General features: G+C 43.6%; 1 protein-coding gene across 1 annotated transcript; it reads left to right on the forward strand.

The window, feature by feature from the left end:
• Window positions 1-1,771: 1,771 nt before the first annotated feature.
• RIT1 (Ras like without CAAX 1) lies at window positions 1,772-16,473 on the forward strand. Its single transcript, XM_077841482.1, has 6 exons — window positions 1,772-2,025; window positions 2,189-2,312; window positions 3,985-4,041; window positions 9,299-9,372; window positions 10,035-10,226; window positions 13,533-16,473. The coding sequence occupies exons 1-6, from the start codon at window positions 1,879-1,881 to the stop codon at window positions 13,761-13,763; spliced, it is 825 nt and encodes a 274-aa protein (XP_077697608.1). The 5' UTR covers window positions 1,772-1,878; the 3' UTR covers window positions 13,764-16,473.
• Window positions 16,474-20,375: the final 3,902 nt, after the last annotated feature.

Genomic DNA, 20,375 nt, shown 5'->3' on the forward strand with positions numbered 1-20,375 from the left:
CATATCCTCTGTAAAGGGCAGAATTGTGTATGCAGTGTAGTGCTTTGGTTTGGCAGGACTTTTATTATTGGGTTTGATTTTATATATATATATATATATATATATATATATATATATATAATTAAAAAATTCTGTAGCATCAGAATTTTATATATATATATATATATATATATAAAATATACTTGCTTGGCCTCTCTCTTTGTCTCAGAGAGAACACACACAAAGAGACAAAGCAAAAACCTTTCTGTAAGTTAGCTGTATGTTTATGACACTGTAATCTAGCTCCTACTGAATGATAATTACTATTTCTGTAAATTAGATGTATCATTCAGTAGGAGCTAGATTACAGTGTCATAAACATACAGCTAAAGGTAGCATAAAATCCCTCCTTTACCTGTAAAGGGTTAAGAAGCTCAGATAACCTGGTTGGCACCTGAGCAAAAAGACCAATAAGGAGAGAAGATACTTTCAAATCTGTGGGGGGAACATTTTTGCTTTGTCTCTTTGTGTGTGTTCTCTCTGAGACAGAGAGGCCAAGCAAGTAATCTAGATCCTACTGAATAATACATCTAATTTACAGAAATAGTAAGTAATAGCAAGGAAATGCATTAGAGTATCTTTTTGTTTTAGCTTGTGAATTTTCCCTGTGCTAAGAGGAAGGTTTATCCCTGTTTTTTGTAACTTTAAAGTTTTGCCAAGAGGGGGATCCTCTGTGTTTTGAATCTTATTACCCTGTAAAATTACCTTCCATCCTGATTTTACAGAGGTGTTTCTTCATCTTTTTTCTTTATAATGAAGTTCTGTTTTTTTAAGAATCTGATTGGTTTTTAGTATCCTAAAAAGCAAGGGTCTGGTCTGTGCTCACCTGGTTTACCTATTTGGTAGATTATTCTCAAGCCTCCCCAGGAAAGGGGGTGAAGGAGGGATATTTTAGGGAAACAGGAATGCCAAGTGGTCCTTTTCCTGAATCTTTGTCTAACTCACTTGGTGGGGGCAGCTAGTACCCATCCTAGGACAAGGATTTGTACCTTGGGGAAGTTTTTAACCTAAGCTCCTAGAAATAAGCATATGGGGTCTTTCATGCGGGTCCCCACATCTGTACCCTAGAGTTCAGCGTGGGGAGGGAACCTTGACACCAATTCCCATAAATTACTTTTAATAAACCCCACTCCAGCAAACATTTATGCACATGCTTAACTTTAAGAGGGTGAGTAGTTCCACTGAAATCAAAGTCAAGAGGGCCAGACTCTAGGTCTAATAGTTTTCCAGTGTTTTGAAATCTCACCATACCCATGTTTGTTTGTTCGCTAATTATAGCGAGGTAGGTAGAAACTACCAGATAGTCTTTTTTACATTGTTAGCAAAAATAAATGTACAAAAGCCAGAAACTGGCAGAGTAAATTTACTTTTAAAATTAAATGCTTAGATGTTGTGGGGTGGCTGGGGAAAGGAATCAGAGTAACAGCCGTGTTAGTCTGTATTCGCAAAAAGAAAAGGAGTACTTGTGGCACCTTAGAGACTAACCAATTTATTTGAGCATGAGCTTCAAATAAATTGGTTAGCCTCTAAGGTGCCACAAGTACTCCTTTTCTTTTTGGGGAAAGGAAGTGAGTTTCAGCTGCATAAGATCACCCCGCTGATCAGCCTGGCCACCTATTAAAGTTGTACACAAAAGGCTGCTTTTCACTAGGAGATGATGTTTGAGAAGAATCGAGGAAGGTAAGCAATTTGCTCAAAAGACAAAGGCCCGGGAGCGAAGGAGTCAGGGACAGTCCCTCTCCCACCTTTAGGCGCAGCGCTGCCCTTGCTCCCGATGCACTCCATGCACGGAAGGGGCGGGCCTATACGCGGGCGGGGCATGAAGCGCTCGCTGGGCCTATGGCAGCAAAGTTGCTGCCGCAGCCATTTTGGTTTGCTCTGAGAAGGGGCCGAAACGGTGGTGCGCCGGTCCTGGGCCGGGGGGGTCCTGCCCTGTTAGTGAGGGCTGCAGGATGCAACGCGGAAAAGCCCGGCGTCCCTGACGCGGTGAGTTCGGGCGCCCGCGCTTGCGAGTTTTGGGATGGGGGAGATGTAGCCCGTCTCGGATTGGCGCGGGACGGGGCGGAGAGAGCCTGTGGAGACCCCGTGGCTCCGGCCCGCTCCACCCCTTCCCGGCCGGTTTTTGACACACACTCTTTTCTCCTTGCAGGCGGCGGCGCTTTCCCTGGCGCCGGGGGAGATGGACTCTGGAGCCCGCCAGGGCGGTGGCGCCTTAGGACAATCCCGCGAGTATAAATTAGTGATGCTGGGAGCTGGAGGCGTGGGCAAGAGCGGTGGGTGTCTTGGGCCTGCTGGGGTGTGGCGCCCTTTGGCTCAGGAGTCGGGGGAAGAGGCTGTCCTGCGGGATGTCTCTGAGCCCTGAGGGCCGGTCGAGGTGGGGACCTCTGTCTGGCACCGTTGCGGGCGCTGGGTCAAGGTCTGTAATGGGGCAGAGCGTTAGGCTTTAATCTCAGTCACTGCTGAGAGCGGTGGCTCCCATGGTGAAGAATGGGTTTGCTTGCTGCTATACTGTGGAGGTACCCACTGTGAGGGGGACAAGCTGGGTGAGGTAGTATCTTTCTGTTGGTGAGAGACAAGCTTTTGAGTGACACAGAGCTCTTCTTCAGGCGTCAGGTTTCAGAGTAGCAGCCGTATTAGTCTGTATCCGTAAAAAGAAAAGGAGTACTTGTGGCACCTTAGAGACTAACAAATTTATTAGAGCATAAGTTTTCGTGAGCTACAGCTTTGCTTCGTTGTAGAGACATAAGGGTTGGTTTGAGATTTTTAAAAATATATTTTTCCCCAGCTCCTACCTTTGTATTCTCAATAATTGAAAGTATATCTGTGAAAATCCTTGATTAGGATTGATTAAACTGCAATACAGCAGTTTCTGTTAAATTTGAGAGTTAATATTTGAGGAGTAAGGATCGTAAACACTGCAGAGTTCTAATATGTTGTATCTATAAGACATTGTTTAATTTAGTAAACCATTTTAAGCTGGTCGCCCTATACATGAAAATGATAGGTAATAGGTGAGAATATTGTTCAGTTACATACTGATAAGTAAGGCTGTGAGTCTGTCATGGATTCCGGCCCAATCCCTGAGCCAGCAGCATCGGCTGCACCTGGGGCAGTCTTGGTCCACCGCCCCCACGCCCAAGCAGGAGTTTGGGTGTGGAAGGGTGCTCAGGGCTGGGGCAGGGAGTTGGGGCACGGGAGGCATTTACCTCGGGTGGCTCCCCGGAAGCAGTGATATGTCCCTCGCATGGCTCCTAGGCGGAGGTGTGGCCAGGTGGCTCTGCATGCTGCCTCTGCCCGCAGGCACTGCCCCCACAGCTCTCATTGCCCATGGTTTCCAGCGAATGGGAGCTGTGGAGCCAGCGCTCAGGATGGAGGCAGCACATGGAGCTCCCTGGCCGCGCTTCCGCCTAGGAGCCAAAGGACATGTCACCGCTTCCCGGGAGCTGCTCAGAGTCAGGTAGGGAGCCTGCCAGCCTCACCCGCCCTACCCCCCAGCACCAGCAGGGGTACCCTCCCCCAAGCACCCAGGGCACCCCTCAGCCTTCTCCCCTCCCCCACCCCGAGCAACCACAGCGTCCCTGGGTGGTACCCCGCCCCCGAGCATCCAAGATTTTGTCAGGGCTATATAATACAAGTCATGGACAGGTCACGGGCCGTGACTTTTACTAAAAATACCCGTGACTAAAACGTAGTCTTACAGATAAGTACATTTTACCATATCACCTTTGCGATTTAGGGTGAACAAAATGTGCATTTTCCTTATGAAGTGCTCCAATTTTTAGCGAATGCCAAAATAGTATGCCAGTTGTATAATTTAAATGTTTCTGTGTAATCAGTAATTCTAAATATTTTGTCCGTTATCATGTCCCCACCTACACCTGTGAGGTTAGTCAGGACGACTGGAAATCACCTGTGTAATTGTAGTTATCCAATGTTAATTTTCAGCTATGACCATGCAGTTCATCAGCCACCGGTTCCCAGAGGACCATGATCCTACCATTGGTAAGAAAAACCTCTACAACATCTGTCTCTGTTTTGCAAGTTAAAAAGTAGCTTTTGTGGAATCATTTACCATGAACTTTATACTCTAAAGAAAACCAGAAACTCGGCTGCAAGGAAAGCATTCATAATCATGTTAGTAACAACTTGTCTAGCTATTACGAGTCCAAAGTCTGCAAAGAGGATTGTGGGCTGTGCTAGGAACAGGACTAATGGCCACATCTTTAAAGTTATTTACAGAAAATTCTGCGCATACAGCGTTAATTTCTGCACAAATTCTGCATTGCGCAGTGGTGCAGAATTCCACCAGGAGTAAACAGCAGGTACTATCAAGTTAGACATTTTAAAATCAGCAAGTCTGGATAACTTTCATCCAAGAATTTTAAAAGAGCTCTCTGAGGAGCTCGCTGGACCATTCATGTTGATTTTAATTAAATTGTATAACAGTAGGGAAGTTCCAGAAGTCTGCAAGAAAGCTAATGTTGTGCCAGTATTTAAATGGGATGATATGCATAATTATAGGTTAATCAGTCTGACATCAATCCTGGGCAAGGTAATGGAACAGATGGTATGGGAGTTTAAATAGTCTATAATGAATGCCAGTCAACATGAGCTTATGGAAAATAGATCCTGTCCAACTAACTTGGTATCTTTTTTGATGAGATTACAAGATTGGTTGATAAAGGTAATAGTTTAAGCTCATGCCTCTCAACATTTTTATTTAAAAAAAAAATAGATCAGTACAAAGTTAACATGGCACACACTGAATGGATTAAAAGCTGGCAAACTGTTAGGTCTGAAAATGTAATTGTAAATGGGGAATCCTGACTGAGCACGTGTGTTTCTAGTAGGCTTCTGCAGGGATCTGTTCTTGGCCCTGTGCTATTTAGCATTTTTAGCAGCGACCTGGAAGAAAACAAAATAATCACTGATAAAGTTGGCTCATGATACAAATTGGGTGAGTGGTAAACAATGAAGAGGACACTAATACAGAGTGATCTGGATCACTTCGTAAACTGGGCACAAGCATACCATGTGTTTTAATACAGCTAAATGTATATAGGTAATCTAGGGGACAAATATTGTAGGTCACACTCTCAGAATGGGAGACTCTATCTTGAGTAGCAGTGACTCTAGAAAAGATTTGGGTGTCATTCTGGATAATCAGCTGATGAACATGAGCTTTCAGTTCAATGCTTTGGCCAAAAGGGCTAATGTAATCCTGCAGTGCATAAAGAGTGGAAACTTGAGTACAAGTAAAGAAGTTATTTAACTTGTATTTGGCACTGGTGTCGCTGCTGGAATACTGTATCCCAACCTGGCTTCCACAATTCAAGGAGAATGTTGAAAAATTGGAGAGAGTTCATGGAAGAGCAATGAGATTCATGGGAATTAGAAACCTGGATTATAGTGATAAATCAATATAAGTAGGTCAATTTAGCTTAATAAAGAGAATCTTAAGGGATAACCTGATTAATCCATTTGTTTTCTGCGTGAAGAACAAATAATTAATAATAGGTTCTTCAATCTAGCAGATAAATGTATAAAACAATCCAATGGTTGGAAGTTGAACCTAGACAAATTCATGCTGGAAATGAGGTGTACGTTTTTGGAGCAATTTATAAGGTTCATGGTGGATTCTCCATCACTGATCATTTTTAAAATCAAGATTGGAAGCTTTTTTTAAAAGATGTACTCTAAGAATTATTTTGTGGAATTTCTATGGCCTATGTTGTTCAGGAGGTCAGACCAGAAAGATGATCACAATGGTCCCTTCTGGCTTTGGAATCTATGAATCAATTTCTCCATCTGTAAAATGGAGGTGGTGATACTTTATCTCCCTGTAAGTATTTTGAGATCTTCTGGTGAAAAGTGCTATATAAGAGCTAGGTATTATTAAATACTTGCAGAAAAAGTTAAAAGACTAAGATAAGTTAACTACCAGTCACAATTAACAGACTAATAACAAAAATGAGACCTCTTGATGGCCATCAACTCTTCTGTCATACCATTTTTGCTGTGCAGTGTGATAGTTTCAGTCGTACATTATTGCCTTTGTGTCCTTTTGTTATTGCTACTTTTTATAAATGTGCGGCAGATTAAAAGAAGGAAGAGAGTAACTACCCAAAATGCTTCTGTTCAGCTAAATTATCTCTTGTGTGTTCCATTTGATTTTCACACGTCTTTTGTCGAAATTATGAATCAACAGATTTACCCTTCCACATACAAACCAGGAGAACTAGAAGAGCAAGCAACCTTAACTTTTCTTTAGTAGGTGACTCTAGAGGCATACATTCTTGAATTTTAGTCATTTAAAACAGCAATTCTCAAGTGGGGGTCCATGAGCCCTTTCAGGGAGTCCGTGGAGCCCGAGCCCTAATGGCCCCACGGGACTGAAGCTGGGAGACGTGGAGCTGAAGCCCCAATTCTCAGCGCCCCCCCGTGGGGCTGAAGCCAGGAGGCTGCAGGGTTGAATCCTGGAGCCCCAAGCATGGGTGCTCCCTGTGGGGTAGAAGCCCTGAGCCGAGTTGGGAACCTGGAGGGCATTGCAAGAGCAGGGCAGTCCGGGGGGCAGTTCCACACCTTCCCCCGCCCACCCCCCATTTCCTCTCCCCGTTGCCTGGCCAGGTCAGCGGCAGGAAGCCAGAGCCAGGCAGTGCGGGGCAGCTGCTGCTCTGGCTGGTGCCATGGAGCAGGCAGCAGCAGCGTTCTCTCATCTCCTGCTGGTGCCTCAGGTTGAAGCTGCTCCTCAGCTGCCAGCCCCCTTTGCTCCCGCAGAGGCACCCGGTAAGAGCGGCCTGAGTGAGGAGACCCGGCTCCATGGCTGGCAGACCCCTCCGGGAACAGGGGCCGCAGGGGAGCCCTCCCAGCACACAGCCCCTAATACCTCCCTCCCTGCACCCTGAGCTACCCCCTGCCCACACATAGCCCCTAGTACCCTTCTCCCTGAGCTACCCCCCTGCCTGCACACAGCCCCTAGCTACCCCCTCCCTGCACCCTAAGCTGTTTTCAAACTTTTTGATGTAAGCCCCCCACCTTTGAGTTACAATTTGTAGGTTCCCTCCTCCTCAACAGGCTGGGTGGCCTGCTGAGGTGAATCGGGGTAGAGGTGGCACTCCTCCCTGGATCCCACCATGCAGAGGTGGCTCTAGTCCAGGGGAGGGCAAAGTTCGGCCCATGGGCTGGATCCAGCCTGTCAGGGCTTTCGGTCCAGCCCACAGGATTGCCAGCCCCGTGGCGCAGCAGGACTAAGGCAGACTCCCTGCCTGCCCTGGCCCCACACCGCTCACAGAAGCGGCCAGCACCATGTACCTGTGGCCCCTGGGGAATGGGGGGGCAGAGGGCTTCATGCACTGCCCTTGCCTCCAAGCACTGCCCTCCGCAGCTCCCATTGGCCGGGAACGGGGAACAGTGTCCAATGGGAGCTTCAGGGGTAGTACTAGTATGTGAGGGCAGTATGCGGCGGAGCAACTGCAGGACATGCTGGCCACTTCCAGGAGCTCGCCACTTCCACAGCTTGCCTTAGCCCTGCTGCCACCCTGGAGCTGCTCGAGGTGAGAGGCACTGGGCCGGAGGCTGCACCCCAACCCCCTGCCTTGAGCCCCTTCCTGCAGTCCTCACCCCCTCCTGCACCTCAACCCCCTGCCCCAGCCCTACATTCATGGCCCTGCATACAATTTCCCCATCCAGATGTGGCCCTCGGGCCAAAAAGTTTGCCCACCCCTTCTCTAGTCTGACCAGTTACTTGTTTTCAAGAAGGTTTCTCTCTGTCCCACTACTTTTTACCCCGCCCCTCTCAAGGCAACACTAACTTCTGTGCTGAGAGAACTTGCCTCAGCAAAGAAAATATTCCAAACCAGTATCTACAAAGCACCATGCATGGGCGACAGGTGAACCCCAGGCTCAGGGAGGCTAGTCCCCGTCCTGGACCATCCCTTCTGCCCGAGGTCCTGCCCCTCCCGCCGGAGCCCAGAGTCCTGTTTCCCCCCCATCCTGGCATGGCAGGCAGCTCCCCTCTTCCCCCCTCCCCAGCCTGAGCGCCACCAGCCCCAGAGCGCTGGGCAGTGAGCTGGTGGCATGCCCCACCCCAGCCCCAAAGTGTTGGGCTGGTGAGCAGGTGGTGTGGCTCAGCCATGGCGTGCCTGGAAGGTGGCTCAGCTTCCCTCCCCCAGCCCCGGAGTGCAGGCCGGCCCCCATTAGTTCCGCAGCCTGGGACTCTGGCCACCAGGGGGGGAAGAGTCCCCCACAGCGCACAGCCTAGGAACGGGAAGCAGGAAAGGGCCTGGGGGTGGAGCATGGCCAGGGCCATGCAAGGCTGTTTGGGGAGGCACAGCCTTTGATACCCACCACCCATGGCACCATGATTTTTCAAAATCCTGTAGGATATCACTGTTATTTTTTATTTGCATTACTGTGGCACGTAGGAGCCTTAGCCATGGATCAGGAACTTCTGCAATCTTTGTCTCCAAATAAAGTGTTGTTGTTAGTTTTGAGATCTGACTGTTTTATTCAGGCTACATCTTTTGGAGTTTTCACTCAGCCCATTAGTCATGATAGGAGAATCTGATCTAACGGAAAGGAGAACTTGCTTTTCTATTCAGGTTCTTATAGCGTGCCCATGACGGTAACATCTGAGCACCTTTTGATGACTTTTTTTTAGTTGGGTTAGTTTAATTTGGAGGGAAAGATCGGTTTCTTTCTAAGGCATGGTCTACACCTGAAACTCGGGTCAGCCAAGCTATGTCTCACAGGACTGTGAAAAATTTCATGCCCTATGCAACATATTTAGGATGACTTAACCTCCATTGTAGACGCAGTTAGGTTGACGGAAGAATTATTTCATCAAATTAGCTACTGCCTCACAAGGGGGTGATTTTACAATGGTGACAGAAACACCCCTTCCGTTGCCGTAGTCAGTGTCTACACTACAGTGGCATAGTTGTGCTTGTTGTGTTGACATACTCTTAGTAATTTATCCTGTTTTAGGAAATTGGCAGTGCTATTGGTGGCTGCCATTAGGATTATTTTACTTGTCTGCCTGTTCGCCTCAGTTGAGAAAGGCCCATTAGTCTGAGAGAGTATATGTCTTTATTAAGGTACACAAAACTGAATTCTTACATTATTACAATTGATTTTATAACGTATTTTCTGTTGCTTTATATCAAATGCTCAGTAGTAGTATTTCGTTGTATGCATGAGATAGGTACTGCAATTTTACTGAACTTCTGTTACCCCCATCCCTCTTCTTCTAAATCCACAGAAGATGCTTATAAAATACGAATACGGATTGATGATGAACCTGCAAATTTGGACATTTTGGACACAGCAGGACAGGTATGTGAGCAATAAAAATATGAATAGGATGGAACTAATGGCCAGGCATATTCACAGAGATCCTTTAAAAATGTATTGTCTGTCTCTGTCTTTTCTTTGTTCTAGTTTTGTCTTCGGAATTATCCCATTTCCCCAACATATTGTATTTGTTTTGTACCCTGCTTTATTGTTTCCCCATTTTTCCATTGTTCTTTTTTTATGCATAATATATAAAAACTAAGAGCTGCCAGCATTCTTACCCATTCCCTGAAGCAACAGAAACTCATGCCTTTCATTTGCTTCGTATATTGGTCCCAAATTTTCACAATATTTTGTTTGATGTGTTAAAAATAGGAAGAAAACAAATGTTCATAACGTTCTTTTAACTGTGACTGCTACATGTTGCACTTTTAGTTGTGTATTTCAGGTGTTTAAGTAATATTTCACATAGGGAGAATCCATAAAATCTCCAGTTTTTTCCAAAAAGAAATGGAGTACTTGTGGCACCTTAGAGACTAACCAATTTATTTGAGCATGAGCTTTCGTGAGCTTTGTGTGGCATAAGCAAACCAGTATGTTGAGTGGCATATAGCTGTTGTTAGAATGGAAAGAGGGCTGCCAGTGACTAGATGATCAATAGCTGCTGAGCTTGTACAAGAATTGAAATATAACTTTCTTTCTAGGCAGAGTTTACAGCCATGCGGGACCAGTACATGAGGGCAGGTGAGGGATTTATCATCTGTTATTCAATCACGGACCGCCGCAGTTTTCATGAAGTGCGTGAGTTCAAACAGCTCATCTACCGTGTTCGGCGCACTGATGACACTCCTGTGGTTCTTGTGGGGAACAAATCTGATCTGACGCTGCTACGACAGGTAAACTACGCAAAGGAGTTCAGGAGGTATATATGTTAAAACTAGGGCTGCCTGTCAAGCGATTAAAAATATTAATCACGCTGTTAAACAATACTAGAATACCATTTATTTTAATACTTTTGGATATTTTCAACATTTTCAAATATATTCATTTCAGTTACAACACAGAATACAAAGTGCACAGTGCTCACTTTATATTTATTTTTTATTACATGTATTTGCACTGTAAAAAAACAAAAAATAGCATTTATCAATACACCTAATACAAGTATTGTAGTGCAATCTCTTTATCATGAAAGTAGAACTTACAAATATAGAATTATATACAAAAAACTGCATTCAAAAATAAAACAGTGTAAAATTTTAGAGCCTGCAAGTCCGTTAAGTCCTACTTCTTGTTCAGCCAGTTGCTCAGACAAGCAAGTTTGTTTACATTTGCAGGAGATAATTCTGCCCGCTTCTTGTTTACAGTGTCACCACTAGTGAGAACAGGCGTTCTTATGGCACTGTTGAAGCTGGCCTCACAAGATATTTACGTGCCAGATGCGCTAAAGATTCATATGTCCCTTCATGCTTCAGCCACTATTCCAGGGGACATGCATCCATGCTGATGACAGGTTCTGCTTGATAACAGTCCAAAGCAGTGCGGACGGATGCATGTTTATTTTCATTATCTGAATCAGTTGCCACCAGCAGAAAGTTGATTTTCTTTTTTGGTGGTTCAGGTTCTGTAGTTTCTACATTGGAGTGTTGCTCTTTTAAGACTTCTGAAAGCATGCTCCACACCTCATCCCTCTCAGCCTTTTGTAAGGCACTTCAGATTCTTAAACCTTGGGTTGAGTGCTGTAGCTATCTTTAGAAATCTCACATTGGTACCTTCTTTGCGTTTTGTCAGATATGCAGTGAAAGTGTTCTTGAAATGATCAAAGTGCTGGGTCATCATCCTAGACTGCTATAACATGAAATATATGGCAGAATTCAGGTAAAACAGAGCCGGGGACATACAATTCTCCCCCAAAGAGTTAAGTCACAAATTTAATTAACACATTATTTTTTTAACGAGCGTCATCAACATGGAAGCATGTCTTCTGGAATGGTGGCTGAAGCATGAAGAGGCATACGAATGTTTAGCATATCTGGCATGTAAATACCTTGCAGTGTTGGCTTCAAAAGTGCAATGTGAATGTGTGTTCTCACTTTCTGGTGAAGTAAATAAGAAGAGGGCAGCATTATCTCCTGTAAATGTAAACAAACTTGTTTGTCTTAGCGATTGGCTGCACAAGAACTAGAACTGAGTGGACTTGTAGACTCCGAAGTTTTACATTTTTTGTTTTTGACTGCAGTTATGTAACAAAAACATTCTACATTTGTAAGTTGCACTTTCACAATAAAGAGATTGCACTACAGTACTCCATGAGGTGAATTGAAAAATACTGTATCTTTTGTTTATCATTTTTACCGTGCAAATATTTGTAATAAATATACGCTTTGATTTCAGTTAAAACACAGAATACTATATATGAAAATGTAGAAAAACATCCAACATATTTAATCAATTTCAATTAGTATTGTTTAACAGTGCAATTAAAACTACGATTAATTTTTTTGAGTTAATCGCATGAGTTAACTGCCCTACTTAAAACATAATGTTATGGTTTATTCTAAGTGTATTTGCTTATTCCTTTTTCTTGAATTACGTTTTTTGCTCTTGGTTTAATGGTTAAAATAAATGTAATATTTGTATTAATAATGTTGAAAGAGGGATGTGATGCAATGGTGGTAAGCACAGAATGCAGGATCTCTAAAATGCATGTAGTTTTATTATAGAATAGTAATATCAAAAGTAAAGTTAATAGACATGACATAATCTCAAACTCATCAGTTTTCAGCTTTGAAAACCTGGGTGTTTGCCACTAGAATTTCTAACCCTCAACTCCCGTTATGTTCTTCATTTCTCTTATCCTGAAAGGAGAGTGCATCTGCACAGGGCATTAAACAGCACTTGAACAAACTTTGCAAATAGTAATACATTAGGAAGGGTTGTGAGTACATTGAGAAAAGAGAAATAATAAAAGGTGATTTAGAAAGGGCAGAAAATAAAATAAGATTCAACTTGGGAAAGTGTTAGCTAGAACATTTGGGGAAGAATAATCCAAAATACAGATTCACTGTGAGGGGAAAAAATCTGGCAAATAGTAACCCTGAAATAGACCACAGGTAGTGGTTGCACAGGGAATTGAGTTTCCAATGTGATATGAGAGCAAAATGCCATGGACATAGTTGGATCTATATGCTGAGGAGTCATATCACAGGACAGGGAATCAACAGTCCCTTCATATGGCTCGAGTGAGCCCACATTCTGAAATGTTGTGCTCCGTTCTGGGACGAAAGATGGACAAATTGGATGGCGTTCAGAGAAAACCACCAAAAATCGCAGATGGTGACTGATGTGAAGAAATACAGTGGACCCTCGCTAGAGGGTGCGTCGCTGTAGCGCGGCTTCGCATGTAGCGCAGTCATGGCAATGGATCCCAAACCCCGCGTTCTATCCAGTGTATAACTTTCCTATTGACAACTTGGGGAGGTTGCATGTTGCCTTCAGATAATTGCAGGTTTAACACCAACAAGGGAGGTTAATTATTTGATAAAAGGGTGTTTAAATATGAAATGAGATAAAATTATGAATGGAAAAAAATTAGTCTCAATATCTGTAAAATCATCCCGACTAAAATGTTTTAGACAGTGGAATAGTTGCCACAGGAACGTGATTGAAGTGCCATAATTTTGGACAAAAGGCTATAAAACCTGCAGTAGAAGAACACTCTTATGCTGACAGGGAAATGGATTAATTGTGACCTAATACATGTCTTGTCATTCCACCTCAACAATTGTTCTCGTTTGTTTTTATTAATTTTTCAGGTTTTGAAAGATTAATAATTTGTTTGCATATAGTGCTATTAAATCCCTATTCTGTTTATTACTTATATAGTGCCAAAGGTGTACACATTATTTACAAATGCAGATTATGACCCAGTCCATACCTCAAGGAGCTGGATGTCTTATGGATATAGGATGCAGTACAAATGTTTAAAAGATCAGGTGAATGACTAGGAGTAAACAAAAGTTTAGAGAAAAGTGGATTTTAGGGAGAGATTTCAGAGAGATGCATGGAAAGGGGATGTTCCAAAGGAGCAGGTAATGTGAAAGAATGCACAGGGTTAAGACTGAGAGGAACAGGCAAAGGGAGCAGAAAGGGGGAAGGAATGAACAGTTTTGCTTTGTTGACAAATATGTACTTCGTTGAAGGTCTCCAAAGAAGAAGGCTCAGCTTTAGCACGAGAATTCAGCTGCCCTTTTTTTGAAACTTCAGCCGCGTTCCGCTATTATATCGATGATGTATTTCATGCTCTCGTGCGAGAAATCCGTAGGAAAGAGAAGGAAGCAGTAATGGCCCTGGAAAAAAAATCCAAACCCAAAAGCAGCGTGTGGAAAAGACTAAAGTCACCGTTCCGAAAGAAGAAAGATTCAGTGACCTGAAATAGGGGGGCGCGCACTGTGTGGTGTATCTGTCAAACTGTGAACTGGAATATGTAATCAGAGCAGTCCAGTGACCTACATTTTGAGCATCATGCTTTTTTCTCTATTTTTTTGACTATTTTAAAAGGAAATCTAACTATTGGGAGTTTTGAGGGGGCTGCGATTTACATTGTTGTTTAAAGTAATCTTTCCCCAATTTCAGAACATTTGGTCTATGACACAGCAGTGGGTTTTACTTTTGTTTACTGTCACTTTCTGACTTGGATCCTGCAAATGTCATTGACGTAGTTGGTTGAAAATGCTGTTACCTATGTTCCTGCACTTTTGAATGTTTGTCTTAAGGGATCTCAGCAAAATGAAAACTGAACCATGTAGAATGTCTTTGAACTTTTACTTAGAGCCTAACTTAGTTAAGTCTTTTTTTTTTTTTTTTCCCCCCCTTCCCCTGGAGGATTGCACAACAAAGTTTGCTGCTTTCTGAAAAAGTAATTCACAATGTATGAGAAGGCTTGTCAAGATCAGTGTTATGTTTGTGAAGCACATGTAGCAGACTAATGGAACAAACTGCATGCATATGTCAGTGAGAAGAACTCATGTTGAAATTGCTTTTTGTTCTGATTGTGCATTTTTCCAACAAACGAGTAATGATTGACTCCATGTGCATGTTTATCTAAAAGTAATTATAAGAAACCAGTGTAATGCAACAGTATAGTTTAGATTTTAAACAAGTCAGGAAAATTAAAATTATGATTCCCAAGGCAGCCATAACTTGAGAATATTTCATGAGTATGTAGCATTTTCTTAATGTATATAGTGTGTTCTTGTACTGCCATAGGATAGTATGTGCAATGTGATAAAGTTGCAGGGGCTCTAGGAAACTAGAGCTTTGACTTTCCTGGCTTGCATGCTTAAAATCTTATCTGTAATGTTGCATTAGCTTATGTATTTGCATAAAATTTTACATTCTTTTCTTAAAGAAGCCAATATTGTTAGATTGAAGTCTCAAACACAGTTTCATTACAGATTTTTTTTTATGCTTTGAGGCTCTGTACCCGACACTGCACTGTGTTGTAGAGAGAGAGTGTAAAATCAGAGATTACTGGCAATGGGACTTAGCAGAAATAACTCCAAACCTGGTGAGACTCTTCCATTGCAGGTAGGTGGGGAGATGAGGGGGAAAAGGTCCTGAGAATGATATACATGGATATCCCTACATATACACAAACTCAAGTGGGTATATATAGCTATTTGTGCCCAGTGATCACTTACGCTGGTTAGGAAGCTGGTGTTTTGTCAAGCACATTTTTTTAAATGGTGCAAATTAAATGTTCCTCATGAACGACTATATATATGTCAGTTATGAAGATTTTTAATCTAGAGTTTATTCAAGTATAAAAATAGCATGAAAGATTGATTTTTTTTTTTTAAGTAACTTAATTCACATAGGTAACTCAGAAATGGCAAGAGAAAATTTAGGCTAAACATAATTTCTCAAAAAATCAAATACTAAAAACTGGAATTTAAAACGAAAGTGCTTCCTTGTCCACAAATATAGTATCACAACTGTATTCTATGATTGGTTTTGTCAGTTAAGTTGGCCATACTGGGTTGGTGTCAGATCTGTATTCTCAGCCTTAGTTTGGCATACATGATCATTGTACGTTCAGAGTTGGAATGCAGAGATGTTAAGATTTGTGTATAAGGGATCCAATGAAAGCAACAAATAGGGCAAATGGGTGAGCCCTCATGCTTTCCTTCACGAAACTGCTTAGCTTTTCCTGTTCCTTTGCGAACAGCATCATAGGAAATGAAAGCTTTTTAAGTTTGATTTTTTGTGTAGGAAATTGGAGAAACTGATATAGAATTTTCTGGGTTTTTGTTTGTTTTTGTTTTTATACTTTTTTAAAACTGTGCACCTGCACAACAAAGTTGTATAAATCAGTTTATGGGTTCTTTCTTATAAAGTTCCATTGCAAATCCACCTGTGTTGTGCTGTGCTGTGCTGTGCCACAATCCATTACATGGAAAAAGTAGCTGAAAATAATCTAGAACATTTAGAATGTATTTTACTTGTTTGTTGCAGTGTAAGATGAAAGAGTTTGGTAAAATTAACTTCATGAGCAATGTTGCATATCTTTACCATAGCTACTGATTTAGAAATTAAGGCCCTAATAGTTATTAGGTATTGGAGTAAGTACTGTCTATAACCATGAGATAAAAATCCTGGGTAAGCCACACAACAGAAAACATCCGTGAAAAAATATAGAAATAGTGCACACACACAAAAAGGCTGTTTCTAATTAAAAGATGAGACAAAACCAGATTTCTCTAAAAGTTAAACAGCATTTTAATTCATACTTCTTTTCAAGGATAGAAACTTGACTTGAACTTCTACTCAGCTACTACTATGTTCAAAACTTGCAGCCATTAACAAGACATAACCTGTGAGCAGCGATGAAAGCTAATGGGGCTAATCCTATTTTTGCCTTCTGATAAATGGTGGGATTTCTGTGCCTTAAATTAGCCCTTTAACAAATTCAATGTTTAGTGATTCCATTTGAGCCTGTTGCTTGTGGAATTAATAAATCTGAATAGCAAGCACTTTTTTACACAATGTTATTCAAGAAGATTGTTTTATTTTTGTCATGTATACATTTGTACACAAAGAAATGATTTTCATTTTGACACAATACAGAATTTTTAATATAAATGTTCGTATTTTATGTTTTAATCCTAGGTGCCTAAGACTGTCAATAGAAAATATTGCGGCTGGGGGCTCAGAAATAAACAGAAAGTTTGTAGTATGCTCATAACTTCTGGTGGATTTAGCTTACTAGCTGGAGGCTTAGAAGGTGAGCTGTAAAACTAAATAACCATTTAAAAGATGCAAGGATAAGAAGTACCATAAGAAGAGTTTGATGCTACCACCTACTTAAGATTGTGAGAGAATTTTCATTAATATAATAGTTCAGACTGGTATGTACTATATAAGAGTCTTTGAGTTGCCATGTTTTGACTTTTAGGATTGGGAAGATAATGGTGTTTAGAAGGGTAAGCAGCTAAACTTTGTCTGGAAAACTTGATATCATACAGGAGAACTTAATCCTGTATTTCCCATTGTATAGTTTTCTTAGTTTTTACTAGCTAACAATGGGGCAACTGTTTTGATACCCTTTTAAAAAAGGCAGGTTAATTTTTTTTTTTTTAATTGAAGCTATTGTATGACTCTTTTAACTTTTTAAAAACATCGTCCTCCACCAGTTTACAAGGTTTATTATTTAATCTGAATTTTTTTGTTTTATGATAGATGAAAGGAAACTATAATCACCTTTTTTGTGTTGATAATCTGGGCTGGTTCTATCTGCACCCGTCTGATCCATATGAGCTCTCAAGTCCTCAGCCCTTCAGTTAGGCAGACGCCAGTGTTCCATGGTTAAAGTAGCATGAGGGATTTATGTAACAAGCATTTGTCTTCCTATTTTATTCTATAGAAGTTCTTCTACCAATCTTAACATGATAGTATGAGTGCCAGTAGCGCATTAAGCTACATGGCACATATCTGTCATGTGGTTCGCTTTCTCTAATACACTGTTGTGTGCAGTGTACTGTTTGGAGTTTTAAAATAAATATATAAATGTGTTCATATTAAAGAAAGCAAAGTAAATGTAGTGTACTTTGCACAGGCAGAAGAAGATAGTAAAGTTTGTAATAGTTCTTCGATCTGGTGGGAATTTGTTCAGCAATTTGAGCACCTTCTGAGAAAGTACCCTATCTCCTGCATAGACATTTTTTACTCGTGTGGTAGAAAATTCTACTGTGCTGAAGCAGCAGAGTTGTTAACTATAGTCCTTATCCCAAAGCTTTAGGTGATCTAGATATCCTGGGCCGTGGCAATTGTACACCTTGAAGACAAGGATAGAGACCTTGAACTTGACTCAGTATTCTATATAGAAAGCCAATGTAGAGAGCAGAGGCTAGATTTGGTGTGCTTGCAGTAGTTCTTCTTTGAGTGCTTGTTCACGTCCATTCCAGTTAAGTGTGCGTGCGTCATGTGCACGGACGTCAGAAACTTTTTACCTTAGCAGCCCCCGTTGGGATGGCAGGGGAGCCCCCTAGAGTGGTGCCCTTATGATGGTGTATACAGTACCCTTCTGGCCCAACCCTCTTTCAGTTCCTTCTTATCGTCCGTGACAGCGTTGGAATATGCTCTCTCACTTGCGAGTGATCCCTTATCAATTTAGTCTTTCTAGTTAGAGTTGTTCTTAGATAGTTTTACAACTTAGTTAGATACAGTTTTTAGTTACAGGCGTCTGAGAGTTAGTTCCAGCACCAGTCTTGGGCTGTGGGGGATGCCGCAAGCCCAGAGGTTTAAAGCTTGCGCCACCTGTCTCAAGCCTATGCCCAACAGCGACCCCCACGACTCCTGCCTTCGTTGTCTTGGGGAAGTGCATCAGGCTGAGCGCTGCAAAATTTTCTAGGCTTTCAAGTCACACACAAAGAAAGAAAGAAAGAGACTTTTGTCTTAAGCAGCTGCTCATGGAGGCCGCGTTGCAACCAGCGGCCCCAGACCGCCCGGTACCAGGCCTGAGCTCCTCGGTGAGAAGTGCCGCAGCATTGGTGCACGACTCAGCACTGCCCAGGCATCATAAATCGCTGGAAGCGAGACGGGCTGACCAGCCCTGGCACTGCTCGACCTCTCTGACACTGACAAGCACGATAAGGGGGAAAGAAGACGCTCCCCTCAAAGAGCAACCAAGACGCCCAGAGAGGCCCCTAGCACTCAGAGACAGGACTTGGGTCCCCTCCAGGGGCTGGCACTGTTGACTCTGGCGCCGCAGGCCCTGTTGAGTCCAGTGCCCAGCGACTCCAGCGCTGATGAGTGTCTTGAGGAGGTCTTAGAACCCCCCTCCATGCCTGACACATTTGAGTCAGCAAAAGATCTCTTAGAACTGTCAACGCCAAATCCCCTCCCTTGCAGGGAGAAGCCTCTGGCATCGCCAAGGCGGGTGCTGTTCAAAGGAAAACCAGCAATGATGCGCCGCTCAAGGTCACCAATCCGGCACCGCTCATGACACCGCTCCCGTTCGAGCTCGGCACAGCACCACTTCCTGGCACCCATGACCCAATACGAGGTTACGGCACCCTCATCGAGGACTCAATGCCATTCCATGACGCCATCGGTTGCTCGGCACTGGGACTCAGTGCCAACCACTTCCCTGGCACCACATGTGCGAGACCGATCCAGGTCTCGGGATAGCTGGCACCGTTCGCGGTCCCAGTCATCTCAGTACCAGTCCCTGACCCGTACCTCATGGCACCCCACAGCCGCCCAAGGATCGGCACCACCTTGGTCCTCTCCTTTGGCCTCCTCTGTCTCCGAAGCCGATTCCAGTCGCTCTAGCTACAGCAGGCACCAGACCATGACCAGCAAAGAGTCCCACACAGTGTGGCGGCCGCAGTGGCCTCTTCTGGGGCAATGGCCATTCTGGACCCCATAGGCCTACCACCACCAACGGCACCCTTTCTAGAGCTTCTAGATCCGGGCACTCAACGAGACGCCACTCAAGGTTTCCATATAGGCACACCTCGAGGACAAGAGAGGCCATGCTCTCTCGGCCACCCTCGCATCCCCTGGAGCAGCCTACAGTGACAGGTCTGTTGCCAAAGCAGACTACGTCTCAGGAGGCAGTTATCATCTCAGGCCCCGACACCTCCCAAGGCTATGAGGAATTACAGGAAGGCCAGGACGATGGCAACCAGCCCCAGATGAAGTAGTGGCAGGTACATCAGTTTCAGGACCAACACTGCTTGACCATAGGGCCCACCAAGAGCTTCTCCGCCGAATTGCCCTCAACATGGGCCTTCAGATGTAAGAGACTGTCGAGCCGGAGGATCCCATGGTTGACATCCTGGCTCCAGAAGATCCCTCCAGAGTCGCACTACCTCTGATTAAGACCATCCAGAGCAACTACAAGACTATCTGGCAAACCCCGGCCTCGATTACACCGATGGCCAGGGGGGTGGAAAGGAAATTTTTTGCCCCATCCAAGGACTACAAGTTCTTGTTTTCCCGCCCTGCTCCCTGGTCGTTTCAGCTGTAAACGAGAAGGAACGCCAGGATCAATAAGCCTGGGCTCTGAAAGCCAAAGAGGCCAAATGCTTAGACCTCTTCAGTAGGAAGGTATACTCATCAGGAGGCCTCCAACTTTGCACAGCCAACCAACAGGCGATCCTTAACAGTTTCAACTCTTGGAACGCTATGTCCAAGTTTAAGGATTGCCTGCTGCAGGACTTACACCCAGAGTTCGCTGCGCTAATCCAGGAAGGGAAAGCTGTAGCCAAAACATCGCTGCAAGCCTCCCTCGATTCGGCTGACTCTGCAGTCAGAATGATAGCCTCAGGAGTGGTTATGAGGCGTTCAGGGTGGCTGCAGGCATCTGACCTCCCTCCCGAGGTCCAAAACACACTGCAAGACCTCCCCTTCAAGGGCTCAGGCCTCTTTTCCAAGCAAACTGACTCCAGACTGCACAGCCTTAAGGATTCCAGGGCCACAGTGAAATCACTGGGGATGCATACACGAGCAACCCAGAGGAAGCCCTTCAGGCCGCAGCC

The sequence above is a fragment of the Eretmochelys imbricata genome, chromosome 24 (genome assembly GCF_965152235.1).
Source record: "Eretmochelys imbricata isolate rEreImb1 chromosome 24, rEreImb1.hap1, whole genome shotgun sequence".
In the NCBI taxonomy this organism is placed as follows: domain Eukaryota; kingdom Metazoa; phylum Chordata; order Testudines; family Cheloniidae; genus Eretmochelys; species Eretmochelys imbricata.